This window comes from Lithobates pipiens, unplaced genomic scaffold, assembly GCF_037356315.1.
Source record: "Lithobates pipiens isolate NorthernLeopardFrog02 unplaced genomic scaffold, aLitPip1_a1.2 Scaffold_10, whole genome shotgun sequence".
NCBI lineage: Eukaryota > Metazoa > Chordata > Amphibia > Anura > Ranidae > Lithobates > Lithobates pipiens.
This window is the reverse complement of record NW_027507686.1, coordinates 93,112,142-93,137,522: the sequence shown is the minus strand read 5'-3', so window position 1 is coordinate 93,137,522 and position 25,381 is coordinate 93,112,142. Positions and strand designations below refer to the sequence as shown.

The 25,381-nt window shown below is 48.2% G+C and overlaps 1 protein-coding gene across 1 annotated transcript in view; it reads left to right on the top strand.

The window, feature by feature from the left end:
* PACS1 (phosphofurin acidic cluster sorting protein 1) overlaps window positions 1-25,381 on the top strand; it is a 654,146-nt gene that overhangs the window by 130,015 nt on the left and 498,750 nt on the right. Inside the window, exon 5 of the mRNA XM_077450086.1 lies at window positions 23,694-23,838. Within this exon, the coding sequence (XP_077306212.1) occupies window positions 23,694-23,838 (145 nt within the window). The remainder of the gene's footprint in view (window positions 1-23,693; window positions 23,839-25,381) is intronic.

Below are 25,381 nucleotides of genomic sequence, written 5' to 3'. Positions count from 1 at the left end.
AAGATATTGTTGAACTGTGAGAATCATGAGAGAATTGTGATCTATCTTCTAAGCCAAAAAATAGTGATTCTCATTTTAGCCAGTATCATGCAGCTCTACTTTGCAGGGAGACAAAGAAGTAAATCCATCAGGGTTTACTTCCTCTTTAACCACTTGACCACTGGGCACTTAAACACCCTTAATAACCAGACCAATTTTCAGCTTTTGGTGCTCTCACATTTTGAATGACAATTACTCAGTCATGCAACACTGTACCCATATGAAATTTTTGTCCTTTTTTTTCACACAAATAGAGCTTTCTTTTGGTGGTATTTAATCACTGCTGGGTTTTTTATTTTTTGTGCTATAAAAGAAAAAAGACCGAAAATTCTGTAATAATAAATAAATAATAAAAAATAAAATTGAATTTTTCTTTCGTTTCTGTTATAAAATTTAGCAGACTAGTAATTTTTTCTTCATAAATTTTGGCCAAAATGTATACCACTACATATCTTTGGTAAAAATAAGTACAAATTGGTGTATATTATTAGGTCTTTGTGAAAGTTATAGAGTCCACAAGCTATGGTGCCAATATCTGAAAATTGATCACACCTGAAGTACTGACGGCCTATTTCAATTCTTGAGACCCTAACATGCCAGAAAAGTACAAATACCCCCCAAATTACCCCTTTTTGGAAAGAAGACATTCCAAGGTATTTAGTAAGAGGCATGATGAGTTTTTTGAAGTTTGTCATTTTTTTTCCCACAATTCTTTGCAAAATCAAGATTTTTTTTTTTTCCTTTTTTGTGAAAAAAAAAAAAAAATTGTCATATTATCAGTTTATTTCTCACACACAGCATATGCATACCACAAATGACACCCCAAAACACATTCTGCTATTACTCCCGAGTATGACAATACCACATGTGTGAGATTTTTACACAGCATGGCCACATACAGAGGCCCAACATGCACGGAGTGCCATCAGGCGTTCTGGAGCACCCAGGCCAATTCTGACATTTCTCTCCTACATGTAGAAATCATAATTTATTTGCTAGAAAATGGTGGTGTGAATGGGAGGAATAGTGCCCCATCGGTGGTATGAATGGGAGGAATAGTGCCCCGTCGGTGGTATGAATGGGAGGAATAGTGCCCCGTCGGTGGTATGAATGGGAGGAATAGTGCCCCGTCGGTGGTATGAATGGGAGGAATAGTGCCCCGTCGGTGGTATGAATGGGAGGAATAGTGCCCCGTCGGTGGTATGAATGGGAGGAATAGTGCCCCGTCGGTGGTATGAATGGGAGGAATAGTGCCCCGTCGGGGGTGTCGAATGGGAGGAATAGTGCCCCGTCGGGGGTGTCGAATGGGAGGAATAGTGCCCCGTCGGGGGTGTCGAATGGGAGGAATAGTGCCCCGTCGGGGTTGTCGAATGGGAGGAATAGTGCCCCGTCGGGGGTGTCGAATGGGAGGAATAGTGCCCCGTCGGGGGTGTCGAATGGGAGGAATAGTGCCCCGTCGGGGGTGTCGAATGGGAGGAATAGTGCCCCGTCGGGGGTGTCGAATGGGAGGAATATCGCCCCGTCGGGGGTGTCAAATGGGAGGAATATCGCCCCGTCGGGGGTGTCGAATGGGAGGAATAGCGCCCCGTCGGGGGTGTCGAATGGGAGGAATAGCGCAACATCGGGGGTGTCGAATGGGAGGAATAGCGCCCCGTCGGGGGTGTCGAATGGGAGGAATAGCGCCCCATTGGTTGAATCGTGGGATAAATGGTGCCCCATCCCATCAGTATTGTAAAAGGGAGGAATAGGGCCCCATCGGTGGTATCAGTTGGAGGAATAGTGCCTCTTATCACTTAGTGGAATGTTGCCCCAAGGGCCAGATAAGAGCAAGCAAAGGGCCACTTAGGGACCGTCGCACGCCGATATACATCTTAAGTTTGAAGAGGCATATCAGTTTTATGGCAGTAGCTAGCTGTCATAACCCCTGTAGCCTCTTCTTTGGCTGGCGGTCCGCTTTTCCGGTAAGAGTGGTCTCTGTGGCGGATTTGCCATGAGATCACTTTTATCGGCAGTGGGAGAGGGGCCCCCCTCCCGCAATGCTCCGGTCCCGTCCGCCGATTACCGGAGCCATCAGCAGTGGTGGAGGTGATCGAGGCTACCCCTTGCTGGTATGGAGACGAGTGGGAGGAAGATGGCCCCCACCTGTCTCCATAACATTGCAGGGCAGAAGCAACATCAAAACGTCACTTCCGCCCATAGCTCTTAAGGCCGGGTTCACACCGCTGCGATGCGGGAACGCCGCGAATCCGCAGCGTTTTCCCGCATCGCATTACTCCCGCCGGCAGTTCACACTGCCCTATGCGGACGGCTGGGAGTGTCAATGATATGTTAATGACACCCCCAGATCCGTCCGCATATCGCAGTGCGATCTGCCGGCTCGCACAGGAATCGGATCGCATGGTGTGAACCCCCATGCGATCCGATTCTGTTGCGGACCACAAAAAAGGGTCCCGTGCGAGTTTGCTGCGGGAGCGATGCGAATTCAGCCATACTATCTGTATGGCTGAACTCGCATCGCTACGGAGATCGGATTGGATTTGCGGTGCGAATCACATCCGGATCTCCCCCCGCAGCAGTGTGAACCCAGCCTAAAGGACCTTTTTTTTTTATTATTGCATTTTATTGTAAATAGGAGATCGGGGGTCTTTTTGACCCCCAGATCTCATATTTAAGAGGTCCTGTCATGCTTTTTTTTCTATTACAAGGAATGTTTGTTACATTGTAAAAATAAAAGGTAAAATAAATGAGAATTATTATTTTTTTAACCGCACCCAGTCCTGCCGAGCTCGCCTGCAGAAGCAAACGCATACGAGTAGCACCCGCATATGAAACCGTGTTTGAACCACACATGTGAGGTATCGCCGTGATCGGTGGAGCAATAATTCTAGACCTTGACCTCCTCTGTACCTCAAAACATGCAACCTGTAGAATTTTTTAAACATTGCCTATGGAGATTTTTAAGGGTAAAAGTTTGCCATTCCACGAACGGGTGCAATTTAGAAGCGTGACATGTTGGGTATCAATTTACTCAGCCTAACAACATCTTTCACAATCTAACTTTACTGTTTACGGTCTTATTTTTTTTTAATTAAAAGGTTTTTTTTTTTTCCAAAAAAGTGTGCTTGTAAGACCGCTACGCAAATACGGTGTTAAAAAAAAAAAAAAATGTATGTTTGGGGGTTCTAAGTAATTTTCTATCAAAAAAAAATCTGTTTTTAACTTGAGTTAACTTTAACTCAAAAAGAGGCTCGGTCCTTAAGTGGTTAAAGACCACTGAGCTAGACCATCCATAAAAATCTATTTCTTCCCATGTCCTTCAATGGACTGCCAAGTCTGAAACCCTCAGGTGCTACTGCCTCCTTGCGCTAGCAAACAAAAGCGACTAAAGCCCAAGATGGTGTCTTTAGAAGTCTCTGTGCTCTTCCAGGGTCCATCCATTATGACAAAAAGGGAATTTGCCTTTCTGAAAAATGCAGTAGCTGAGAGATAGTCTTGCACTGCCATAACCCATTTAAACAATATGGGAAATTGTAAACAGTGAATCTTCAAGTGCAGAGAGAATCGGCTTTAGATCTTATGGAGTCATAGGGAGATGGACAGGGGAAGCTACAAGGGGGACCTCCCTTACGAAGACCTTAATCAGTGAGTGAAAGGGCAATCTTCAGAATAGAAGAAAAACAGAATACAACACAGAAACTTGACCCTCGATAATGCTGATAGGCAGACACTTGCCCAGAGCCAGCATCAGGAAAAAGTGGTTTCCAGGATTAGACCCAGATACTTCAGAATGATAATTCCCAGTGATGATTGCCGAAGGTTCAGACTCTATACAACATCAGGACGGTCCACTTCATTTTGTCCAAAAGGGCCTGCGCTCACTGCTCCCTCAACAGGAGGTCATCGAAGTATGCCTACCATGCCCAATGGCAGAACTTACAAGGAGTAGACTTCCTAGCTAGACATGTTTGATTTGTTTCATTGCAATTTGAAATTCAGACATCTTTCATCATTCTCATTTTGGATGTATCTGAATTACAGTAGTAACAAATCCACCATAACGAAACAAAATTCAGAAAATATAATCGTCTTCCGAAATACTAATTTTAAATAAAATAAAAAGAATATAGCCATCTATCGAAAATCTATTTTCAAATAGAATACATTTGGATGCCGATTAGAATTGTCCGATTTCGGTCCGATTTGAATACGATTCGACAGAATTTGGAAAAATCGAGTTTTGAAAACAAATTGAACAAATGTATTGAAGTAAACAAAATGATTTAAATATCGAAATGTTCTGCACATTCCTAGCATTTTAGGAGCATAGGAATCCCTGATTAAGGGATACCCCTGTCCTTCAGAACCTGGCCTTCAGTCATGTTAGTAGCTCGTGACTGTGAAGTAGGATTGTAAATGGGTCCTTGGAGCCAGAAGATCCTGACGATCCAGTAGAGCCCATGGATTCTTAAAGGGCTGATGTACCACCTGGTGAGACTACCAGTCTACAACAATGAGTTCCTGAAATAACCTCTCAGGGGTCTCCAAACTTTCTAAATAAAGTTCCAGTTTACTGTTATTCAGACTTTAAGGGGTCTACTCCCACTGGACTGTAGCCAGTGGGAGTAGGAAATATCCCAGAGTCAGTGGGAGTAAACCATGTCCCATAATTGGTTTTAGTAGGAGTAACAATTTCCCATTGTTATCAGTGGAAGAAATAGTGCCCCATTGTTAATGAGTGAGAGAAATCACACCCAGTCATAGCTGTCTGTGGAAGGAATAATGACCCAAGGGCCAGATAGAGAGCAAGCAAAGAGCCATATCTGGCCCCAGGGCTGCAGTTTGGAGACCACTGACTTTTAGTATCTAGGCCTGGTGCTGAATGTAACACTGTCTTGTCCAAGGTTTTCTTTTATGACTGTCCAGACTGTACAGTCCTGGAGTCAAATAACCCTCCTTTTTGTATGAGGCTTCTGAGCTTAATGGTGGCCTCATTCAAGTCCCTTGTATATGCCCAGTTTCATTCTAGGCCTTTGCAATTCAACATTCTGGTAGCATGGGCAAGCACACTCCGTCAGTCATAAAGGTCCCTGCAGGGGACAGCCTGCTTCTCGTTCCACTATTGCAGATGGATTTGGCACTTCATTATCTGTCAGACTTGTTCGCAAGGTTCCACGTTTTCCCATAAAAGTGCACTCAACTAGAGTGCTATCTGAGCTTTTCAGCATTGGACATCTTTTTCTCAGATTTATAAGCTGCCACCTGGTCTTTGGTTTACACTTTTTGTTAAGTTTCTCATCTGATGTCGTCTTTGATCGTAAGGTTCTGGGGGCTCTATGGACTCTGAGTTCTCTTTAATGTCCCCCAAGATGAACTACACACGTGCAGACACACTTCAGTTCTATGGGAATTACAATACACGTAGAGTGGAGCATGTGACCAGAAATAATTGCACTGCTGGCACTACACTAGTAGTGATGAGCTGCATCACTGGAGGATAGGAAGTGTGTACAGGACAAAAAACAAGCCTGGAACCAATGGTAAGAGATTCATTAAACAAAAAAAAACGGAGCCATGGTACAAGTGATGTTTTTAAATAGGTAATGTAAAAAAATATTTTGAGTTTAGTGTCACTTAAGTTCTGTAAAAGTTCAGTAAAAGCAATTATAATGTTCATATATCTTAGTTTGTGCCCCTTCCTCCTTTTTATTTTTTTTATTTTTTTATGTTTACTCTACATTTTAGGCTTTAACATACAAAATATGAAATGCTTAACAAACTGGGGTGAGTAGAGAAGATAAAAAAATAAAAAATAAAAAAAAAAAAAAATTAAAGAAGAAAAACAGTAGTGCAATAACAAACAAATAATAAAATGGGTCATGTATAAAATAAACGAACCAACAAACCCGTATTTTTGAAAGTTTTCATACGGATATAGAAATATTTATTTTGAGGTTGAATCCTGTTTTATGTAAAATCTGTCTCTCCAGGAAGAGTATTCTATAACAAAAGAGAAAGGAATTGTAAAATGTTCCCATAGCAACCAGTCAGATTCTTATCATTTTTGAAAGTTCTCTGAAGAATGTGTGTTTAACCACTTCAATACAGGGCACTTAAACACCTTCCTGCCCAGACCAATTTTGAGCTTTCAGCGCTGTCGCACTTTGAATGACAATTGCGCGGTCATGCTACACTGTACCCAAATGAAATTTTTATCATTTTTTTTCCCACAAATAGAGCTTTCTTTTGGTGGTATTTGATCACCTCTACGGTTTTTATTTTTTGCGCTACAAATAAAAAAAAATACCGAAAATTTTGAAAAAAAGCGTTTTTTTTTGTTTCAGTTTCAAAACTTTGTAAATAAGTACATTTTCTCCTTCACTGATGGGCACCAATGATGTGGCACCAATGAAGTGGCTCTGATGAGGTGGCATTGATGGACACTGATGGGCGGCACGGATGGACACTGATAGGTGGCACAGATGGGCATGGATAGGCGGCACAGATGGGCACGGGTGGGCACTGATAGGCGGCACAGGTGGGCACTGAGGCAGCACAGGTGGGCACTCATTGGCGGCATTGGTGTTATACTGTACTAATGGATGCCAATCGGTGCCAAACAATAATGCATGCCAATCAGTGATGCCCATTGTGGGCACTGATTGGCATCCATTGTGCTGACTGGCATCCCTGGTGGTCTAGGGAGGATTACCTTTTGCTGGGCATCCCTGGTGGTCCAGTGTGGGCATCCTCGGGGGGGGGGGGCTGTGCTGATAATCAATCAGCACAGACCCCCCCTGTCAGAGGAGCAGCCGATCGGCTCTCCTCTACTCGCGTCTGACAGACGCGAGTGAGGAAAAGCCGATCACCGTCTCTTCCTATTTACACTGATCAGCTGTGATTGGACACGGCTGATCACGTGGTAAAGAGTCTCCGTCGGAGTTTAGTGTCACTTAAGTTCTTTATAGTTTTTTATAGGGGAGAGTGGCGTTGACTGCCGCCTTCCACCGCCAGGCAGTGGGGGGTGTTGAGCTCAACGAGGTGCGGGCTATCTGCAGTCTGGCAAGATATAGAGTCTCCTGCAGGAAGGTAGTCAGAATCCTTGTCTCCTCAGGTATGAGGAGAATCCTCAGCAAACACTGGCGGGGGCAGAGCGTCAGTGGGGAGCCCATTTGGTCATGGAGGAAGTCAACAACCTGTTTCCAGTAAGCCTGCAGCTCAGGACAGGACCAAAGGAGATGGTAGAACGTGGCCTGGGGATCACCACATTTAGGGCTTGTCGGATCGTAGCCAGGTCTAAATTTGGACAGTCGCCCAGGGGTTAGATATGACCTGTGCAGCATGTAAAGGTGTGTAAGTCTGTCTGAGAGTTTAGGGGAAACTAATTTAGGGGTGTCTAGCGCATTTTCCCAGTCCGCGTCCTCGATAACCCCCACGTCAGCCTCCCATCTAGTCTTAAGTCAGTATGCGCGGACGGTCGCCCCCGGCGTGAGTAGGTTGTTGAAGAGAGAGATCAGTTTCTTAGGGTCGTCTCCTAACACCGCTGTTGCTATCGGGAGTGTCTCAAGCCCGGGAATAGGGGAGCCGAATTGAGAGTTAAGGGCATGACAGAGTTGAAGGTATCTAAAGAACATTCGGTTAGGGAGGTTGAAGTCATCTTTGAGGGCTTGGAAGGGTCTGACATTTCTATTTGTAATGACCTGGGACAGGAAGATAACACCCCCGGCCAGCCATAAAGAGCGGCCGGGGGTTGTAGATAATTCGGGGAGTAGGGGATTATCCCAAAGGGGGGTGTGGGAGTGAAACCTAGGGGCCCCAGTAATGGACGTAGCCTGCTGCCAAATCAAACAATGATGGGACAGCATGTCTCTCCCCGGGGCGGATATTCCCCGGGGGCCACGCATAATGAGACGGAGTGGGTGTATGACCGGAGCCGAATGGGTAGAGCATACCAAGATGGCATAGCGATCTCTGTCAATCTGATTGAAATAATAGAAGTGGGACAGTTGGGAGGCCAGGTAATAATAGTACAGGTCTGGTAGGGCAGTACCACCCAGGTGGGAAGGACATTTCAGAGCACTCCATGAGAGCTTGTGCCGAGACGAGCCCCAAATAAACGTATTTAAAAGGGCCTCCAAGGATTTGAAGGTTGAGTGGGATTTGCAGGGGAGCGTGCCAGAACGTATAGAGCAGCTTGGGGAGGAGGATCATTTTGACCAGATTTACACGGCCCATCACCCCAAGGGGGAGACGGGACCAAGTCTGGGTTTTTCGTTTGAGCAGGGCGAATAAGGGTTCTATGTTTAAGAGGGTGTAGTCAGTTAGTGATCGTGAACATTGCACTCCCAGATATTTTATCAGACTTGCCCTGACCAAGGGCAGTGCCACCTGATCAGTGGACGGGGCTCCCAAATCTAAGGGGAGGATCTGGGACTTGGACCAATTAATCCGTAATCCAGAGTATTCCCCAAACTGCTCTATCAGTCGTAGGGCCGCCTGCAAAGAGGGACCCGAGTCTTGAAGATATAACAACATATCGTCGGCGTATAAGCTGAGGGTTTCCGTCAGAGGGCCTGAGCGCAGGCCCTTAATGTGCGGGTGAGCACGAATGGCAATGGCCAATGGCTCAACCGCCAGTGCATACAAAAGGGGGGACAGTGGGCATCCCTGGCGAGTACCCCGAGACAGAGGGAAGGAATCAGAGATCCTGCCATTAACCTGGATCCGGGCAGTGGGAGCGCTATACAAAAGCTGAAGCCATTTGATGAAGTTAGGACCAAACCCAAAGTTGGCCAGGCATTCCCATAAATAACTCCATTCAACGGAGTCAAACGCCTTTGCGGCGTCTAGACTCACCACTACCCGGGAGCCAGTGTTATCATGGGTAGCCTGCAGATTCATAAAGAGCCTGCGGAGATTAAAGGCGGTGTTTTTGTTAGGCATGAACCCCGTTTGATCAGGGTGTATCAGGCTAAGGATAACTTTATTGAGTCGCAGGGCCAAAATTTTAGCCAGGATTTTTACATCCAGTTGCAGGAGAGAAATTGGGCGGTATGACTCCGGATAGCAGGGATCCTTACCAGGCTTGGGTATAAGGACAATAAGGGCCTCACCCATGGAGGCAGGGAGGGTCATTGTGTCAAACATATGAGTGTACAATGTGTGCAGCTCTGGGACTAGTGTGTCTTGGAAATGAGTATAGAATTCCAGGGGCAGCCCGTCTGAGCCAGGCGCTTTGGAGGATGGGAGGGAGGCAAGTGCCTCGGCAATGCAGTCGGGAGAGATGGGGGGCCTCCAGGAGGGATCTCTGCTCTGGGCTAATAGAGGGGAACCTAATGGTGTGGAGAAATTGGGTGAGGTCAGTGCGCGAGTGTTGCGTTGTGGAGGTGTAGAGGGTGGAGTAGAACAGTCTAAACTCTTGTAAAATCAGGTCAGGGTCAGAGATCACGACGCCGGTGTCACTACGGAGCTGAACCACTACCGGGGGGCTGTGGTCCAGCCGGGCCATATAGGCTAACAGTTTGCCCGCTCGCTCGCTGTGTTCAAACACACGCTGTCTACTGAAAAAAAGTCCCTGTTTCGCTTTCTCATAGTGAAGGTGATCGGTCAATCGGGACTGGAGGCGAAGCTGGGTGGCGTGTTCCAGGGAAGGATCTGTCACAAATTGTTGCTCAAGGGACTGCAGGGGCTCCTCAGCCTGTGTCAATGCCTGTCTAGAATTAGCCTTGTACCTGTTGATACGGGTGACCAAGAGCAGCCTAGCATGAAGCTTAAATGTCTCCCAAATTGACCCAGGGGACGCTGATCCCGAGTTTGAGCGGAGAAAGAAAGCCATTTCCCTCTGTAGTTCCTCTGAACCCGGTATAACCGTAAGCCAGAAAGGGTTCAGCCTCCATATATGGGGGGGGGGGGGGGGGGGTACAGTTACAGGCAGTCACAACGTCAACCAGTATGGGGAGTGGTCCGACAGCACTCTGGCGTCAAAGCCAACCTCCAATAATTCGGGTAGCAGGGAGGGGGAGAGCAGGGCCATGTCTATACGGGACATGGCACGGCGAGAGGGGGTGAAGCAAGAAAAGGCCTTTGTTGTTGGATACTTATGTCTCCAGGAGTCTGTCATGGCTAGTTCAGCTGCAAACCTAGTGGTATGAGGGTGGGGGGGGGGGCAAACGTACGATCAGGTGTGCCAAGTCTGTCAAGGTCGGGGTTAAGGGTCATGTTGAAGTCCCCTATCCAGATTACCGGTACTGTGGGGAATTTGGTCATAAAAGTGAGACCCTCTTGCAGGGCCTGAAACTGGAAGGGCGGTGGTATCTAAAATGCCATAAGCAGCGTCAGACCGCTCACAGTGGCCTGTTAAAAACAGAAATCTACCTTGGGGGTCAGAGCGCAGGTCATGTAGCTGGAACTGCACAGTTTTAGCAATTTAAAATGGCTACTCCTCGGGAATGGGATGTGTGTGGGGCGCTGTACATCCAGCCGACCCAGGGTTTTCTGAGCGCCCTTTGGGATTGTCCTGTGAGGTGAGTCTCGACGAGGATCGAGATGTCTACTCTCAGGCGTTTAAGGTGAGTAAGGACAGCCAATCTCTTGGGTTTGGTGCCAAGGCCCCTGACAATCCAGGTTGCAAACTTGAGCGCAGCCATGGAACATGCAGGTATGGAAAGCACGGACAGGCAGGATGTTTGGATAACCACTGGATCCTCCCGGGCTAGTATCCACATATACAAGAACACATCTTCAGTAAAACTACAGCTGTAAATAACACAGTACAAAATGTAAATAACCATTAAAACAGTTGTAACAATGCCTACACTGGACCAGCGGGGCAGAACAGTAAAACGGTCACTCGCCGCATCTGCGGTAGTGACTGCTGGCCAGGGAAACAAAACATTTGTGGGCGCAATTATAACAAACTGCAGAGCAGACAATGTAACGGGTAACTTACTTTCCAGAGCAAGAGTCAGCAGGTCGTCTGAGAGACCAAGTGAAAACATATCATGGGGGACAGTCGGGGAAAAGGTGAGACCATGGTTTGCAAAAGGGTAGACCAGAGGGGGTGGCGGGAGGGTACAAAAATACAAATAAGGGGTCCAAGCAATACATGGGTACCTCCGTATGCGCCAGCAGGAAAAAAAAGGGATGGGGGAAGCAAGCAAAAGTGGAGTGGAACAAGGGCAAGGGCATCACGTGCCGATGCAAGTCCCCCCGCATGATCCACGCCATCATCACAGGTGTTCGCCATAGATAGGGCGGAGGGGAATGCGCCCACTGGCCACCACCCCATCAGCAATGCAGGGGAGACGGGCAGAGTAACGGGTAGCAAGAGCTGTATGTCCGGGGCACAAAGGAAATTCGGTGGTGGGCACCACATAGGTCAACAGCATAGCGTTCTCCCAGACAGGGGATGACAGCAGCAAAGGTGACGGCAGTTCATAGGAGCAGGGGAAAAGGAAGGGGGGGGAATACAACAGGAGAGGTAGGTAAGAGCGGGGGTCACTCACGGTTGTTAAGGTGGAGAGGTATGCACTTCGCAGGTGCTGCAGTGGTCATCGAAAAAATATGTCTTGCCCTCGCGGGTCACCCGGAGCAGAGCAGGAAACAGCATTGCATACGGCAGATGGCGAACTCGCAGCTGACGCTTGACCTCGGTGAATTGCTCTTGTCTCTTCTGGACCTCCGCCGAGAAATCCGGTAACACCGCCACCGTAACATTGTCGACCGGTATATTTCCCCGTTCGCGGGTGAGGCGAAGCACTGTATCTCGATCCCTGTAATTAAGTAGCTTAGCAATGAAAGTCCGCGGGGGTGCGCCGGCTGGTGGTGGACGAGCCGCCAGGCGGTGCGCTCGTTTGATCACGAACGTGGAGGAGAAGGATTCCCTGCCGAAGGTTTTAACGAGGAGATTTTCCAGGTATGTGGGAGGATCGGAGCCCTCCGACCGCTCCGGGAGACCCACGAAGCGAAGGTTGCACCTGCGGAGTCTATTTTCCATGTCGTCCTGCTTATGAAGGACGACACTGAGCTGGTGTTGTAGACGCTCCACCGAATGTTGTAAAGGAGGGATGTCCGCCTCCACGTGGTCCACTCTTTGTTCGGTCTCGGACACCCTGTCCCTCAGTTTCTGCAAGTCATGCCGAATATGGGAGATGTCCACCTTAACCTCCTCTATCTTGGTAGTGAGGGCGGTTTGACAGGAGGAGACGGCCTCAAGGATCTTGGCGGTGTCGTTCGTGGGAGGCTCCTCCGCGGTACGAACAGGGCCGGCGCCATCTTGCTCCGTCGCTTCCTGGCCCTCGTGGGGGAACTTAGCCAGCTTGGCGGCCGCTTCGGAGGATCTTTTAGTCGGCGACATGAGGTGTAGATTGAGCACAAAGTCCCCGGGCTTCGTTGTAGCAATTAGCGAAAATAAATCCTCAAAGGATAAGGTAGAAGGATAGTCTCAGACGGAGCTCTCACTCAACACGTCCTACACCATGAAGCTCCAGGCCACGCCCCCCGATTATGAAACCACTTTGCCACCGTCAATTGCCTATAGGCCTATAGCGAGATAGAATGTGTATTGAACAAGTCACCATTTTTCGAGGTAAATATATTTCCAAACGTGCTATTAACATGACACTTTCACCACATGTCAGTACCGACCCATGCAATCCTTACATACAAAGTTATGTGTAATAAAATGGCATGAGAAAGGTAACGAACGCACAAAGAAAGGGAGGTGCAAAAAGGCATTGAAAGCCAAGACACCAGCTTGTCAGTTCAAATTATCGTCTGGTTCTGTCTCAACTGGTGGCCTATGAAAAGGTGTCTTATTTCCAAGGTGTCACACAAACCTCTCATGATAGGTAAAAGCAAAGAGCTCTCAAGAATTTTGCAACCTTATTGTTGCAAAACATACTGATGGCATTGGTTACAGGATTTCTAAACTGCTGAATGTTCTAGTGAGCACTGTTGTGACCATAATCCGGAAGTGGAAAGAACATTATTTCCCCAATCGTCTTTCAGGACAGCCACCTTAGAGAGACACCGGCTCCTCCCCTCTGAGGAAACACCGCCTTCAATTTCATAATTTAAGCCTCCTCCTCCCTTCGTTCCTCAGTTATGGTGTTTCCTCCGGCGGGGAGACACCGCCAAGGAACCTTAAGGCTGAATTCGGTTGGTGAAACTGAAGCCATCCGAGCGGAGCCCCGGCCCCGTTCGGCTATCCGACCGTTCATCGGTCGGTCCAGGACAGTCCTATCAGCGGGGAGCTGAAGTGTTCGTACTGTCCATATACCCTAAACTCCGCTTGGGGAAAGCAGGAAGTTTATGGGGTCGTCCGTTCGTTCACCCGCGGGTGTTTCAACGGAACAAACAGTCCAGTCGGCTGGGGAAGCTGAATACTCGACTGACCTTTACACGCACTCCAATCTTCGCTTGGGGAAAGCAGGAAGTCTTTGGAGAGGTTCATCCCTGCGTTTCGCCCAGTGGGGTGCTGAACGAAGGCGTCCAGGGCCCCCCTGTGTATGCAGCCGGCTGGGAGCTGGAAGCCGGACCGGTAGGCGGGCGACGTCAGTTCCGGTGGGGGCGGACCCCTTCGTTCGATCCGCGTCTTCCGGTTCCGGACGCGGCACGTGAAGGGGAACCTAGCGTTCGGCTGGTGCAGCCTCTCTTTTCACAGTTGCACAGGTAGCTGTTAGAGGCACGTTCGTACCACGCTTCCTCAACGGGAGAATGTCCGAAGCAGAGGCTTCAAAAACTCCTGGAGATAACAGCACCAGCCACTCGAAGGTAAGAGGAAACCTGGGGAGGTGTTCCCTTACTTGTATCCAGTAGCTCCACTGGTGTTCCTCCTTGGTGGTCGGGGGGAAGGGTAGTGTGTCTGGGATCCTGGTGATGGTTGATCCTAGGGGGGGCACTCCCGGTGGTCCTCTATGTAGCGCTGGTGTTGCTGTTTTTTAGGCTCATGCTGCTCCTTCCTGTGTTTTGTGTCTTTCAGAAAGCCACGAGCAAGTCCCCCCATGGTTCTAAGAAGAAGTGCCCTTCATGTAGAACGTCTATGGGAGACTCTTGGTCTAAAGCTATTTGCAAACAATGTATTGAGGATTTACTTAAGGAACAGGCAGCAGAGCAGGGTGCAGATCTGGTAGCTTCTATGAAGGAACTCTCTGGTACCTTTCAGTCCTTCCAAAACTTTTTTTCCAGTTTTCAGTGGCCCCAGCCTCCGAGCACTCCTACACCAGCGCAGCAGAGTGTACCATCCAGCCCTGTGGACGTTCCTCCTGCAAGGGGAGAGAATCCAGAGGGTCCCAGGGAGGAAGCTGAGGAAGAAATTGACAGTGTCGTTTCAGACTCCCAGGGGGAGTCTGACGCCGAGGTGTTGGATGGGGAATCCAACAGAATCTCGCGGTATAAGCTTTCCCTGGAGGATGTGGATGAGCTCTTGGGAGCGATTCATACCACGTTAGGCATTCAAGAAGAAACTAAGACATTGTCACTCCATGATCAGATGTACAAGGGCATGGGGGAACAAAAGAAGCGGGTGTTCCCAGTGCATAACGTCTTGATCGATACCATCAAGAAGGAATGGCGGGATCCCGAAAGGAAACCTTTCTTTTCCGGGGCATTAAGACGTAGGTTTCCTTTTTCGGAGGAAGAGACTCTCGTCTGGAATAAATCTCCCAGACTAGACGCTGCTTTTTCCCAGGTGTCCAGACACACTGATCTATCCTTTGAGGATATGGGGGTACTTTCTAACCCTATGGATCGAAGGATGGATTACCTTCTTAAGAAGGCCTGGGATTCATCACAGGGAAATCTTAAGCCAGCCATGGCAACCACGGTGGTGGCCCGCAACATGGAGTATTGGCTCACCCAGATTAGCGCACACATTGAAGCAGGGACAGCAAAGGAGACTATTCTATCCTCCTTTCCCATGCTTCTTAAAGGGATAGCCTACATAGCGGACGCTTCGGCGGAATCCGTGAGAATGTCGGCAAGGTCCTTGGCCCTGACCAACTCTGCCAGGAGAGCCTTATGGCTGAAGACCTGGCCTGGAGACAATGCATCCAAACTTAAACTTTGTGGAATCCCCTTTACAGGAGATGTACTGTTTGGACCAGGTCTTGAAGCAGTGCTAGATTGCACAGCAGACAAAAGAAAGGCCTTTCCTGTTAAAAGGAAATTTGGGGAACAAGCCAAAAGAAAGACTCGTCCCCAGAAAAGGGTTGTACCACCCCGTACTGTTCAGCAGAAGAAAAGTTGGGGACTCAAAAGCAAGGGCCCCGGGGGAGCAATTTTTCGCCCTCCTGAACAGCCCAAAAAATCTCAGTGACAGGGTCACGGTGGGAGGAAGATTGGGGGCCTTCCTCCCACAGTGGGAAATGATTTCCTCCAATCAGTTTGTCTTGGGGATCGTCAGAGGAGGTTACCATTTGGAGTTTTCGGAACTCCCTCCTCTGAGGTTCCTTGTCACCGAGCTGCCAAAATGCGCAGAAAAATCATCTGCCCTTCTTTCCTCTCTTCAGGAGTTGGAAGAACAGGAGGTGGTAGTACGGGTTCCAATAGGAGAGACAAGCAGAGGCTTCTACTCTCACGTCTTCGTGATTCGCAAGCCTTCGGGAAAATTCAGGCTCATCCTGAACCTGAAGCCCCTGAATGTCTGTTACCTACAGAAGGTTTCGGATGGATTCGGTTTACTCAGTAAAAGCACTCCTTCCTCCGAACTGCTTCATGGCATCAATAGATCTGAAAGATGCATACCTGCATATTCCCATCGCAGAGTCCCACCAGCGTTTTCTCAGACTGGCAGTGAGAACTCCAATGGAAGTACTACACCTTCAGTTCAGAGCGCTTCCTTTCGGGCTATCCTCTTCCCCCCGAATCTTCACCAAAGTGATGGCAGAAGTTCTGGCATTTCTGCGTCTCAGGGGAATCTCGGTGATCGCATATCTCGACGATCTCCTTCTGTTTGCCCCTTCCCCAGCACAGTTAATTCAGGATTTACAGGTCACAAGAAACCGGTTAGTAAGCCTGGGTTGGCTCCTGAACCTGGAGAAATCCAACTTAATCCCTTCCCAGAGGGTCACTTTCCTAGGGTACGAGTTGGACTCAACAGTACAAAGGGTCTTTCTTCCTTTGGAAAAAAATTCAAAAGATAGACAGGGCTCTGTTGTTTCTTCAGGGCAACCACCAGATCTCCATAAGGAAGATCATGTCAGCGCTAGGGTTGCTGACATCCGCTCTTCCAGCGGTTCAGTGGGCAGGGTTACATTACCGCCCTCTACAATTATTTGTGCTGAAAATTTGGGATCACAGCCAGGGATCTTTGGATTCTCTGGTTTCGATTCCAGATCAGGTAAAGAGGTCCCTCTGGTGGTGGAGGAAGGGAGCAAATTTGTCCCAAGGTCTAGAGTGGGTCATGCCAACCTCCAGGGTGGTCACGACCGATGCAAGCAGCTCAGGTTGGGGGGCACACCTAGACTCCCGATTAATACAGGGTATTTGGGAAAAGAGGGACTCGAGGAGATCCTCGAATTGGAGGGAGCTGAGGGCAGTAGATCTAGCTCTCAGAACCTTTCAGAAGGAGCTCCGGGGGAATCGCGTAAGGGTAAGGTCGGACAACTCCTCGGTGGTAGCTTACATCAACAGACAGGGGGGCACCAGGAGCAAGTCCTTATGGGCCCTAGCGGAAGCCATCCTCAGATGGGCCGAAGCAAATATCCTGTCCCTTTCAGCAATCCACTTGAAGGGAGAACAAAATCAGGTGGCAGATTTTTTTCAGCAGGAGAACTCTGAGAGAAGGCAATTGGGTTCTCAAGCAGGAAATATTCGAAATGATCACCCGGAGATGGGGGATTCCTGCAATAGATCTCTTTGCCGCAAGGGAAAACGCGAAGGTAGCAACTTTCTTCTCCATAAACAGGGGGGACGGGGCATTGGCGGTGGACGCACTAGCACAGAGTTGGGGTTTCTCCAGGTGCTATGCCTTCCCCCCTCCCGTGCTCATTCCAGCAGTATTAAGGAAATTTCAAGTGGAGAACACTACCCTCATTCTAATTGCACCTCACTGGCCCAGGAGGCCGTGGTTCTCGATCCTGAAGGGCCTGTCTGTAGAACCCCCCCTGGATTCTCCCAGTGCAGGAGGATCTCCGGTTTTAAGGTCCGGTGTTCTGTCCTCAGGTAGGACGATGGAACCTGGCAGCGTGGCTTCTGAGGAAGAATTGCTGAAAGCCAAGGGCTTCTCAGACCGGTTGGTAGCCACTCTTCTAAACTGTAGGAAAAAGGAAACCCAGTCCATTTACTTAAAGGTATGGAAACGGTTTAACAGCTGGTGTTCAGAGGGTTCCTTCAACGTGCACAGCCCTGTAGCCGTTCTAGAGTTCCTACAGGCAGGGGCGGATAAGGGGTTAGCGCTTGGAACACTAAAGGCTCAGGTTTCCGCTTTGAGCGTGTTTTTAGAGAAACATCTAGCGTCAGATCCTTGGGTCGTAAGGTTCTTCAGGGCCCTAGGTAGGCAGAGGCCGGCTTCAAGCTCCCCCTTCCCAGTTTGGGATCTTTCTTTAGTTTTACAGGTTCTCACAGGGGAACCTTTTGAGCCGTTAGAATCTTGCTCATTAAAGCTGATCACTCTCAAAACGGTGTTTTTGGTGGCGATCACTACAGCAAGAAGAGTAAGTGAACTCGAAGCCCTTTCTATCAGGGCTCCCTTTTTTCAGGTTTTTCCGGATCGTCTGGTTTTGAAGATAGATCCGGCCTTTTTGCCTAAGGTAGCCTCTAGTTTCCACAGGATGCAGGAGATTGTGCTACCTACATTTTGTACAAATCCAGTTAGAGAACAGGAACACATGTTTCACAGACTAGATGTTAGAAGATGTGTTCTTTATTATTTAGACTGCACAAGTCAGTTCAGAAAGACTGATTCACTTTTTGTTTTATTTTCAGGGGCCAGGAAGGGTTCCAAAGCCTCTAGACGTACCATAGCTAGATGGTTAAGGTTAGCCATTGGGCAGGCATACGTGGCAGGGGGATTAGATCCTCCAGCTGGGATTAGAGCACACTCAACCAGGGCCGTGGCAACTTCTCAGGCAGAGTGGGCTGGTGCATCTCCGGAACAGATCTGTAGAGCTGCAACGTGGTCCAGTTTTTCTACGTTTGTGAGACACTATAGACTGGATCTTCTGTCAGCCAAAGACCAAGCCTTTGGTCGTAAGGTGCTACAGGCAGTAGTCCCACCCTAAGGTAATATACTCGCTTATCCTCTCTAAGGTGGCTGTCCTGAAAGACGATTGGGGAAAAATGGAATTACGTACCGGTAATGTCCTTTTCCAGGAGTCTTTCAGGACAGCACCGGTTCCCACCCAAATTGTTGCAGATCATCGGGAACTCATTACATGAGACCGTCAGGTAAGACTTAAAAAGTTTATTTGTTTGACGTGTTCTTGTGTCTCCCCAGTTTGGCCGGAGGTACTCTGGAAGAACTGAGGAACGAAGGGAGGAGGAGGCTTAAATTATGAAATTGAAGGCGGTGTTTCCTCAGAGGGGAGGAGCCGGTGTCTCTCTAAGGTGGCTGTCCTGAAAGACTCCTGGAAAAGGACATTACCGGTACGTAATTCCATTTTTCTCTTATTCACCGACCGACACAGCTCCTCTCTGTAACTAAATGGGTTGTATAGCCTGCCATTAGCAGAACTAGGCAAAATTGTTACACAATACACAGAACTTTTAATCCCGCCCCGGAGGGCGGACCCTGTGCTATCAACCCTCCTCACTGCTCCCAGCAGCTTCAGTTTTTATTTAGCCTAGTAAGGAGAATGACCTAGCAACCCTGCGGGCCCTCTCGGCCCATGTTTTTGCTGCAGGTTTGATGTTTTATCAACTGCCGGCTGGGTGACAGGCTGGTTAATGATATCCTTGTAGTCTCCCCAGTCCGGCCATCGAGCGTGAGCAGGCCGCAGATAAGGCTCAGCAGGCCACGACATGCATCAGCTCCAGAGGTGGTCGGTGAGCTTCAATGCTCCGGGTATACATATGACCAGGCTACTGCTGTCTGGATCACAGTATATCGGGCCAACAGCTACCCTGTAATTGCGCAGGATTAGGTCTGTGATGCAATGTCTCCCAGCTCTTCAGGACTGGTAAGTACGGCTCTCCCTGCCTCGGTGGGGTGAGCAGCTGGGCTTTCCCTGGGGGGTCGATTTAGGGGCCACCTCACCTCCCTATCTTCTCTCCCGTGTGTGTGTGTGTGTGTGTGTTTTTTTGCTGGTTCCTCACCTGTGGGGGCTTTGTGTGGCTGGCCTTGGTCCTGGTCCCGGCCGGGGGGTCCCAAAAGTGTTTGTGGAGGTTGTTCTGGCTGTAGGCAGGTTGCACATTTCTAGTTTTGTTCTGTCACTGCATGCCTGAGCGCTCTTTTCGCCGCAGTTCTCTTGTGGCAGCATTACATGTGCTCTCACTTGCTGTTTCCTGTGTCCACTGTGTGTACAGGACGCTGGATGGCTCCTTGCTGAATGCTGACGCTAGCTCTGCAGAACGTTTCACCGCTGTTATAAGCAGCTGCTGACACCGTTTTCTCCTCTCTGCAACTGGGAACCTCCTAGGGACTACAGGCACTGCTAGTGGCATTCACAGAATGCCCCAGGGTGGTGAGTCTAGCGCTAAGTAACCCCCCACCCCCCTCACACGGCGGCAGCAGGAGGGTGGGACCTTCACTGTCCTAAGTCCCCTTGCAGGTTGCAGTCAGGCTAGGGTCAGCATGGCTTCAGAAACTGGTGTTTCTTCCCCCGAAATCCAGGCTATAGCAACCACACCTGCGGATGGCGCGGTGCTCATGGACACCCTGACGGCGGTCCTTGACTCCTATGTTGCTAAGATAGAGGCGGCACGTGGAAGGAAAGGTGCACGTAAGAGGCCCCTGCCCCCTTCCTCTGGGGAGAGCTCTGATGCAGACATGGGCCCTGCTGCGGCTGGTGACGCCTGCTCTGACCTATCAGACGTGGCTGACCAGGACCATGCCGACAGTGAGGATGATTCCCCGTCCGGGTCCGGGCACGACAAAACGCTTGTTGGAGCACTCATCACAGCTGTGCATGATACCCTGAAGATTCAGGGGCCAGTGGATCCCTCTGCTGATGTACTGGTCCCTTTTGGGTCCCACAAGCCAGCACTTTCACCTAAGGTGTTCCCGTATTTGACTTATTTTGACAAATTCAGCTGCAGGGAATGGGGTTGCCCTCAACTGACCTTTTCGGTCCCCAAAAATTTGGCGGTGCGTTACCCCTTTGAGGATAGCCTTCTCAAAAAGTGGTCGGCTCCTCTGGTCGTTGACTCCCCAGTATCTAGGTTAAATAAAGTAACCACGATCCTGGTGGAGGGGACTCCTGCATTCAAGGGTCCCGCGGATAGGAAGGCAGAGGCGGTGTCTCGTTCCTTGTTTACGGTTGTGGGGTCAGCCGTGCGACCTGTACTGGCATCCAAACTGGTGTCAGACACTGACTGAGTGGGCAAAACTTTTGCACCATGAATTGGGAGAGCAGAACGCCTCCCCTGTCTGCGTGGAGCTAGCAGACCAACTAGTGCAAGGTCTTAAGTAGGTTTGTGCTTCAGTGTCAGCTGTGGTGCTGAGGCGCTTAATTTGGCTGAAATGCTGGTCTGCTGACCAGGCATCCAAGAAAGCCCTGACGGATCTTCCCTTTCTTGGCGAGCGGCTTTTTGGAGCCTTGATGGATGACATTATTAAGAATGCCACTGGTGGTAAGAGTACACTACTCCCACAGGCCAGAAAGGCCAAGGAGCCTCGCCGCAGGCAGGGGCCCTCTTTTTCCGCTCAAGGTTTGCCCCCACCCACTTATCGGGCGGGGGGTGGCATCTTCGGGAGTTTGCAGCTCGCTGGACCTCCCAGTTATCCGACCAATGGGTCTGCGATCTGATTTCCACAGGATACAAGATAGTTTCTCTCTTGGCCGCCAAACAGATTCTTCCCCTCCAGCATACCCGCATCCCCGGTTTGCCGGGAGGCCCTGTTAGGAGCAGTAAGGGACTTGCTGAATCGGGGGGATGATTGTACCGGTTCCGGAATGGGAACGCTTCCAGGGATTCTACTCAAATCTGTTTGTGGTTCCCAAGAAGGAAGGGGTACGTCCAATCTTGGACTTAAAAGCCCTTAATCACTTTGTGAAGGTGCAGAGGTTCAGAATGGAATCGGTTTGCTCAGTTGTCGCTGCACTCCATCAAGGGAACTTCCTGGCATCCTTGGACATCCAGGATGTTTACCTGCACATACCCATTTGCCTTCGGCATCAAAAATTTCTGCGTTTGGCAGTAGGGGAAGCCCACTATCCCCCCCCCCCCCCCCCCCCGAGTCTTTACCAAAGTACTGGCGTTGCTGAGGCAGCTCTGGATCGCGATCGTGGGTTACCTAGACTATCTCCTCCTGAGAGCATCTTCCACCTCAGAATTAGGAGGATGTGGCGATCACCATGCAGACCCTGCCAGAATTTGGGTGGCTGTTGAACCTAAAGAAGACGGTGGTGGTACCAACTCAGTGTCTCGAATACCTGGGGTTGCTGTTGGACTCCAGGGAATCAAGGGTTTTTCTCCCCTTGGACAAGTTGCTGACTCTCAGGTCTACGGTCAATCTACTAATGAACCGCAAGTGGTCGTCGCTACGCTTTTGCATGCGAGTGCTGGGACTCATGGTGGCCTCCTTCGAGGTAGTACCTTATGCCCAGTTTCACACCAGAGTCCTGCAGAAGGAGATATTGACCAAATGGGTCAAATCTCTGTTGTGCCTGGATCGGCAGATCCAGGTGAGCCAACCAGTCGGGGATTCCCTGATCTGGTGGTTGAGGTCCCCGGTGATTCAGTCCAGAAAATAGTTTCTTCCTCTCAACTGGACGGTGACCACTACAGACGCCAGTCTGTCCGGCTGGGGTGGAGTGATGGGGATGCAGTCGGCTCGGGGCCTCTGGTCGATGGAAGAATCCAGGTTGCCGATCAATCACTAGTTCCCACTTGCCATGGTGGATGAAGTTTTTATGCTGTTTTTTTCCCACCCCTCTTTTGGCACTGCTTGGGGACGTCCCATTTAGTTAGAGAGCAGCTGTGTCGGTCGGTGAATATAAGAGAAAATAGGATTTTTGTACTCACCGTAAAATCCTTTTCTCTGTAATGCACCGACCAACACCGCACCCGACCCTCCTTTTTTCTGCGTTATACTGCTTGTTGACGTACTGAAGCTGCTGGGAGCAGTGAGGAGGGTTGATAGCACAGGGTCCGCCCCCCTGGGGCGGGATTAAAAGTTCTGTGTATTGTGTAACAATTTTGCTTGGTTCTCCTAATGGCAGGCTATACAACCCATTTAGTTACAGAGAGGAGCTTTGTCGGTCGGTGAATTTACAGAGAAAAGGATTTTACGGTGAGTACACAAATCCTATTTTCACCATAAACTGGCCACGACGAGGTGCTCCTGCAAGATTTCTGACAAAAGTGAAAATTATCAGTTTTTCAAGAGCCAAGGACCACTTGCAGAGAGCTTCAGAAAAACCTGTAATTAACAGGTACTATCGTTTTAAACAAAACTAAGTAATGCACTCAACTGCCATGGCCTGTATGCATGCTTACCATGCAAGACTCCATTGCTGAAGCATGTTGAAGCTTGTTGGCTGCAAAACATTTAGACAAACCTGCGAAATACTGGGAGAATATCGTCTGGTCAGATGAGACCAAAATCGAATTCTTTGAATTTCATAATACACACCATGTTTGGAGGTCAAAAGGCACTGCACATCACCCCAAAAATACCCCCATACCAACAGTGACGTTTGGAGGTGAGAACATTGTGGTTTGGGGCTATTTTTCAGCATACGGCACTGGCAAACTTCATGTCATTGAAGGAAGGATGAATGAAAAAAATTCACAAAGACTTTCTTGATAAAAATCTGCTACCATCTACCAGGATGATGACGATGAAACGAGGGTGGACATTTCAGCAAGACAATGATCCCAAACACAGGGTCAAGGAAATTCTCCATTGTTTTCACAGAAAAATAAAGCTTCTAGAATGGCCCAGCCAATCACCTGACTTGAATTCAATATAAAATCTATGGAAAGAACGACAGATCATAGTTCATAGAAGCCCACAGAACCTTCAAGATTTGAAGATTGTGTGGAAGAATGGGACAGAATCGCACCTGAACCCCCAGTGCATGGACTAGCTTCTCCGTAAAGGAGGCGTCTTGAAGCTGTCATTACCAACAGGTTTTTTTATGAAGTTTTTAATTTCAGTTCGCAGGTTCAGTACTGTTTACCTGTGTTCCCCTTTTATTAGACCACTTAACCTCTGAACTTATTTGGTGTTTCTTTGTATGGATTGCATTGTTACTGATGTGGTGAAAATTCCATGTCAATAGCACCTTTAAAAATATATTTACTTGGAAAAATGGTGACTTGTTCAATGCCTGTCTGTATATCACATCTTGAGCTCTTGTTTACCACGCTTTTTCAGGAATACACTTTTCAGTCCCTTTTAACTCTTCATGTGTTATTTCTACTGCATCCTTGAATAACTAGTGTTGTTGTGATCTTTACTATGGATGAGACATTCTCATTTTTCAGCCTAATAACTTTTTTTTTTTTTTTTTGTTTCATCAATTCTAAGCCATGTTTTACCTTTTTTTTAGGTTTTGCAGTTTCCCAGTGAGAGCGGTCTTGTGTTGTCTCTTCATAGCCATGCCAAGGATGTTTCCTTCCCTGTCGCAGAGATAAATGTCCACTCTCTTTCAAGCCAACCAATTGATCATGAAGGACCGAAAGCCAAGCTGTCTGGTATGACTGATTTACTTCATATTTTGTTATTTAATGCACATTTATTAGTCATTTTTGTAACCGTGAGCCATGGTAAAGTAGTGAAGCTCTTTGAAATAGTATTGTAACATTCCTGTTCTCCTACATCAAAACTCCAATGTCCCATATCCCAAAAACAAATTTGGTCTGTGTAATTGAAAAAAAAAAAGTTTTAAAGTTAACATGAATCTGTTGCTTCTAGGTTTTGAAGTCGATTCCAGGTATTCTTATATTTGTCTATGGAAATTGGTTAGCCGAGTAGTAAGGTGTTCCATAGGCTGAACATCTATGATATGTTTATAGATCGCTGTTCCTTGGGAGACAAAGTACTGATGCACCGAACCTGGTGCTGTATGTTATTATATAGGATTTTTATAGTGCCTACAGTTTGTGTAGCGCTTTACAACACGAGGGCAGACAGTAGAGTTACAATACAGTTAAATACAGAAGGAATTGGAGGGCCCTGTTTATTAGAGCTTACGATCTAGGAGGGGAAGGATCAAGTGATAAAAAAGGTAATGGCTGTGGGGGATGAGCTGATGGAGTAAATTAAAGTACGTTTGTTCGGTAGGGGCATAATAGGCTTCTCTGAGGAGGAGGGTTTTCTGGAATCATTTAAAAGCAAACCGAGTAGGAGATAGTCAGACCAATTGGGGTAGTGAGCGCCATAGGAGAGGCTTGAGAGAAGTTCTGGAGGTGAGTATGGGATGAAATGACTAGGGAGCTAGAGAGCAGGAGGTCCTGGGAGGAATGAAAAGAACGGTTTAGTTGGTATTTTGAGACTAGGTTAGTGATGTAGCTGGGGGCTGAGTTGTTGATGGCTTTGTAAGTTAGTATTTTGAATTTAATTTGTTGGGCGAGTGGAAGCCAATGGAGGGATTTATGGAGAGCAGTAGCAGACACTGAATGGTTAATACGGTGGATGAGCCTGGCTGCAGCTTCATGATGGATGGAACGGGGGATAGCTTATGTAAAGGCAATCCTGTGAGGAGGGAGTTGCAGTAGTCGAGGCGAGAGATGGCCAGGGAGTGAACTACGAGCCCTGTGGTGTCATTGGTTAGGATGGGGCATACTTTGGAGATGTTGTGGAGGTTAAGGCAGGGCAAGATTTGGACAGGGTACTGGGGCGGGGCTGTGAAAGGATGGTTCAGCATCCGGGATTACACATAGAATGTTACACGTTTTTTTGTGTTTTTTTTCCCCCCACGGAACTGGGACCAAAACAACTAATCGATTAATTGACAACTTATCAATTATGAAATTAATTGATTACTATTTTCATAATTAATTGGTCAGTAACATAATGGGGTTAAAACTAAAATGAGCCCTTTAGAGTACAAAAAGTTTTACTTCACTGTTGCACAGAAAAAAAACAAAAAACAGTAACGATTATTTGCGCTTTTTGTACTATAAAGGGCTAATTTCTTATTATTTTTTTACATTTTTTTTTTAACATCATTATGTTACTAAATATCTGTTTTTGGGTGCTTTGGGCAGAAATGCACTACAGTTCATTTAAGATTCA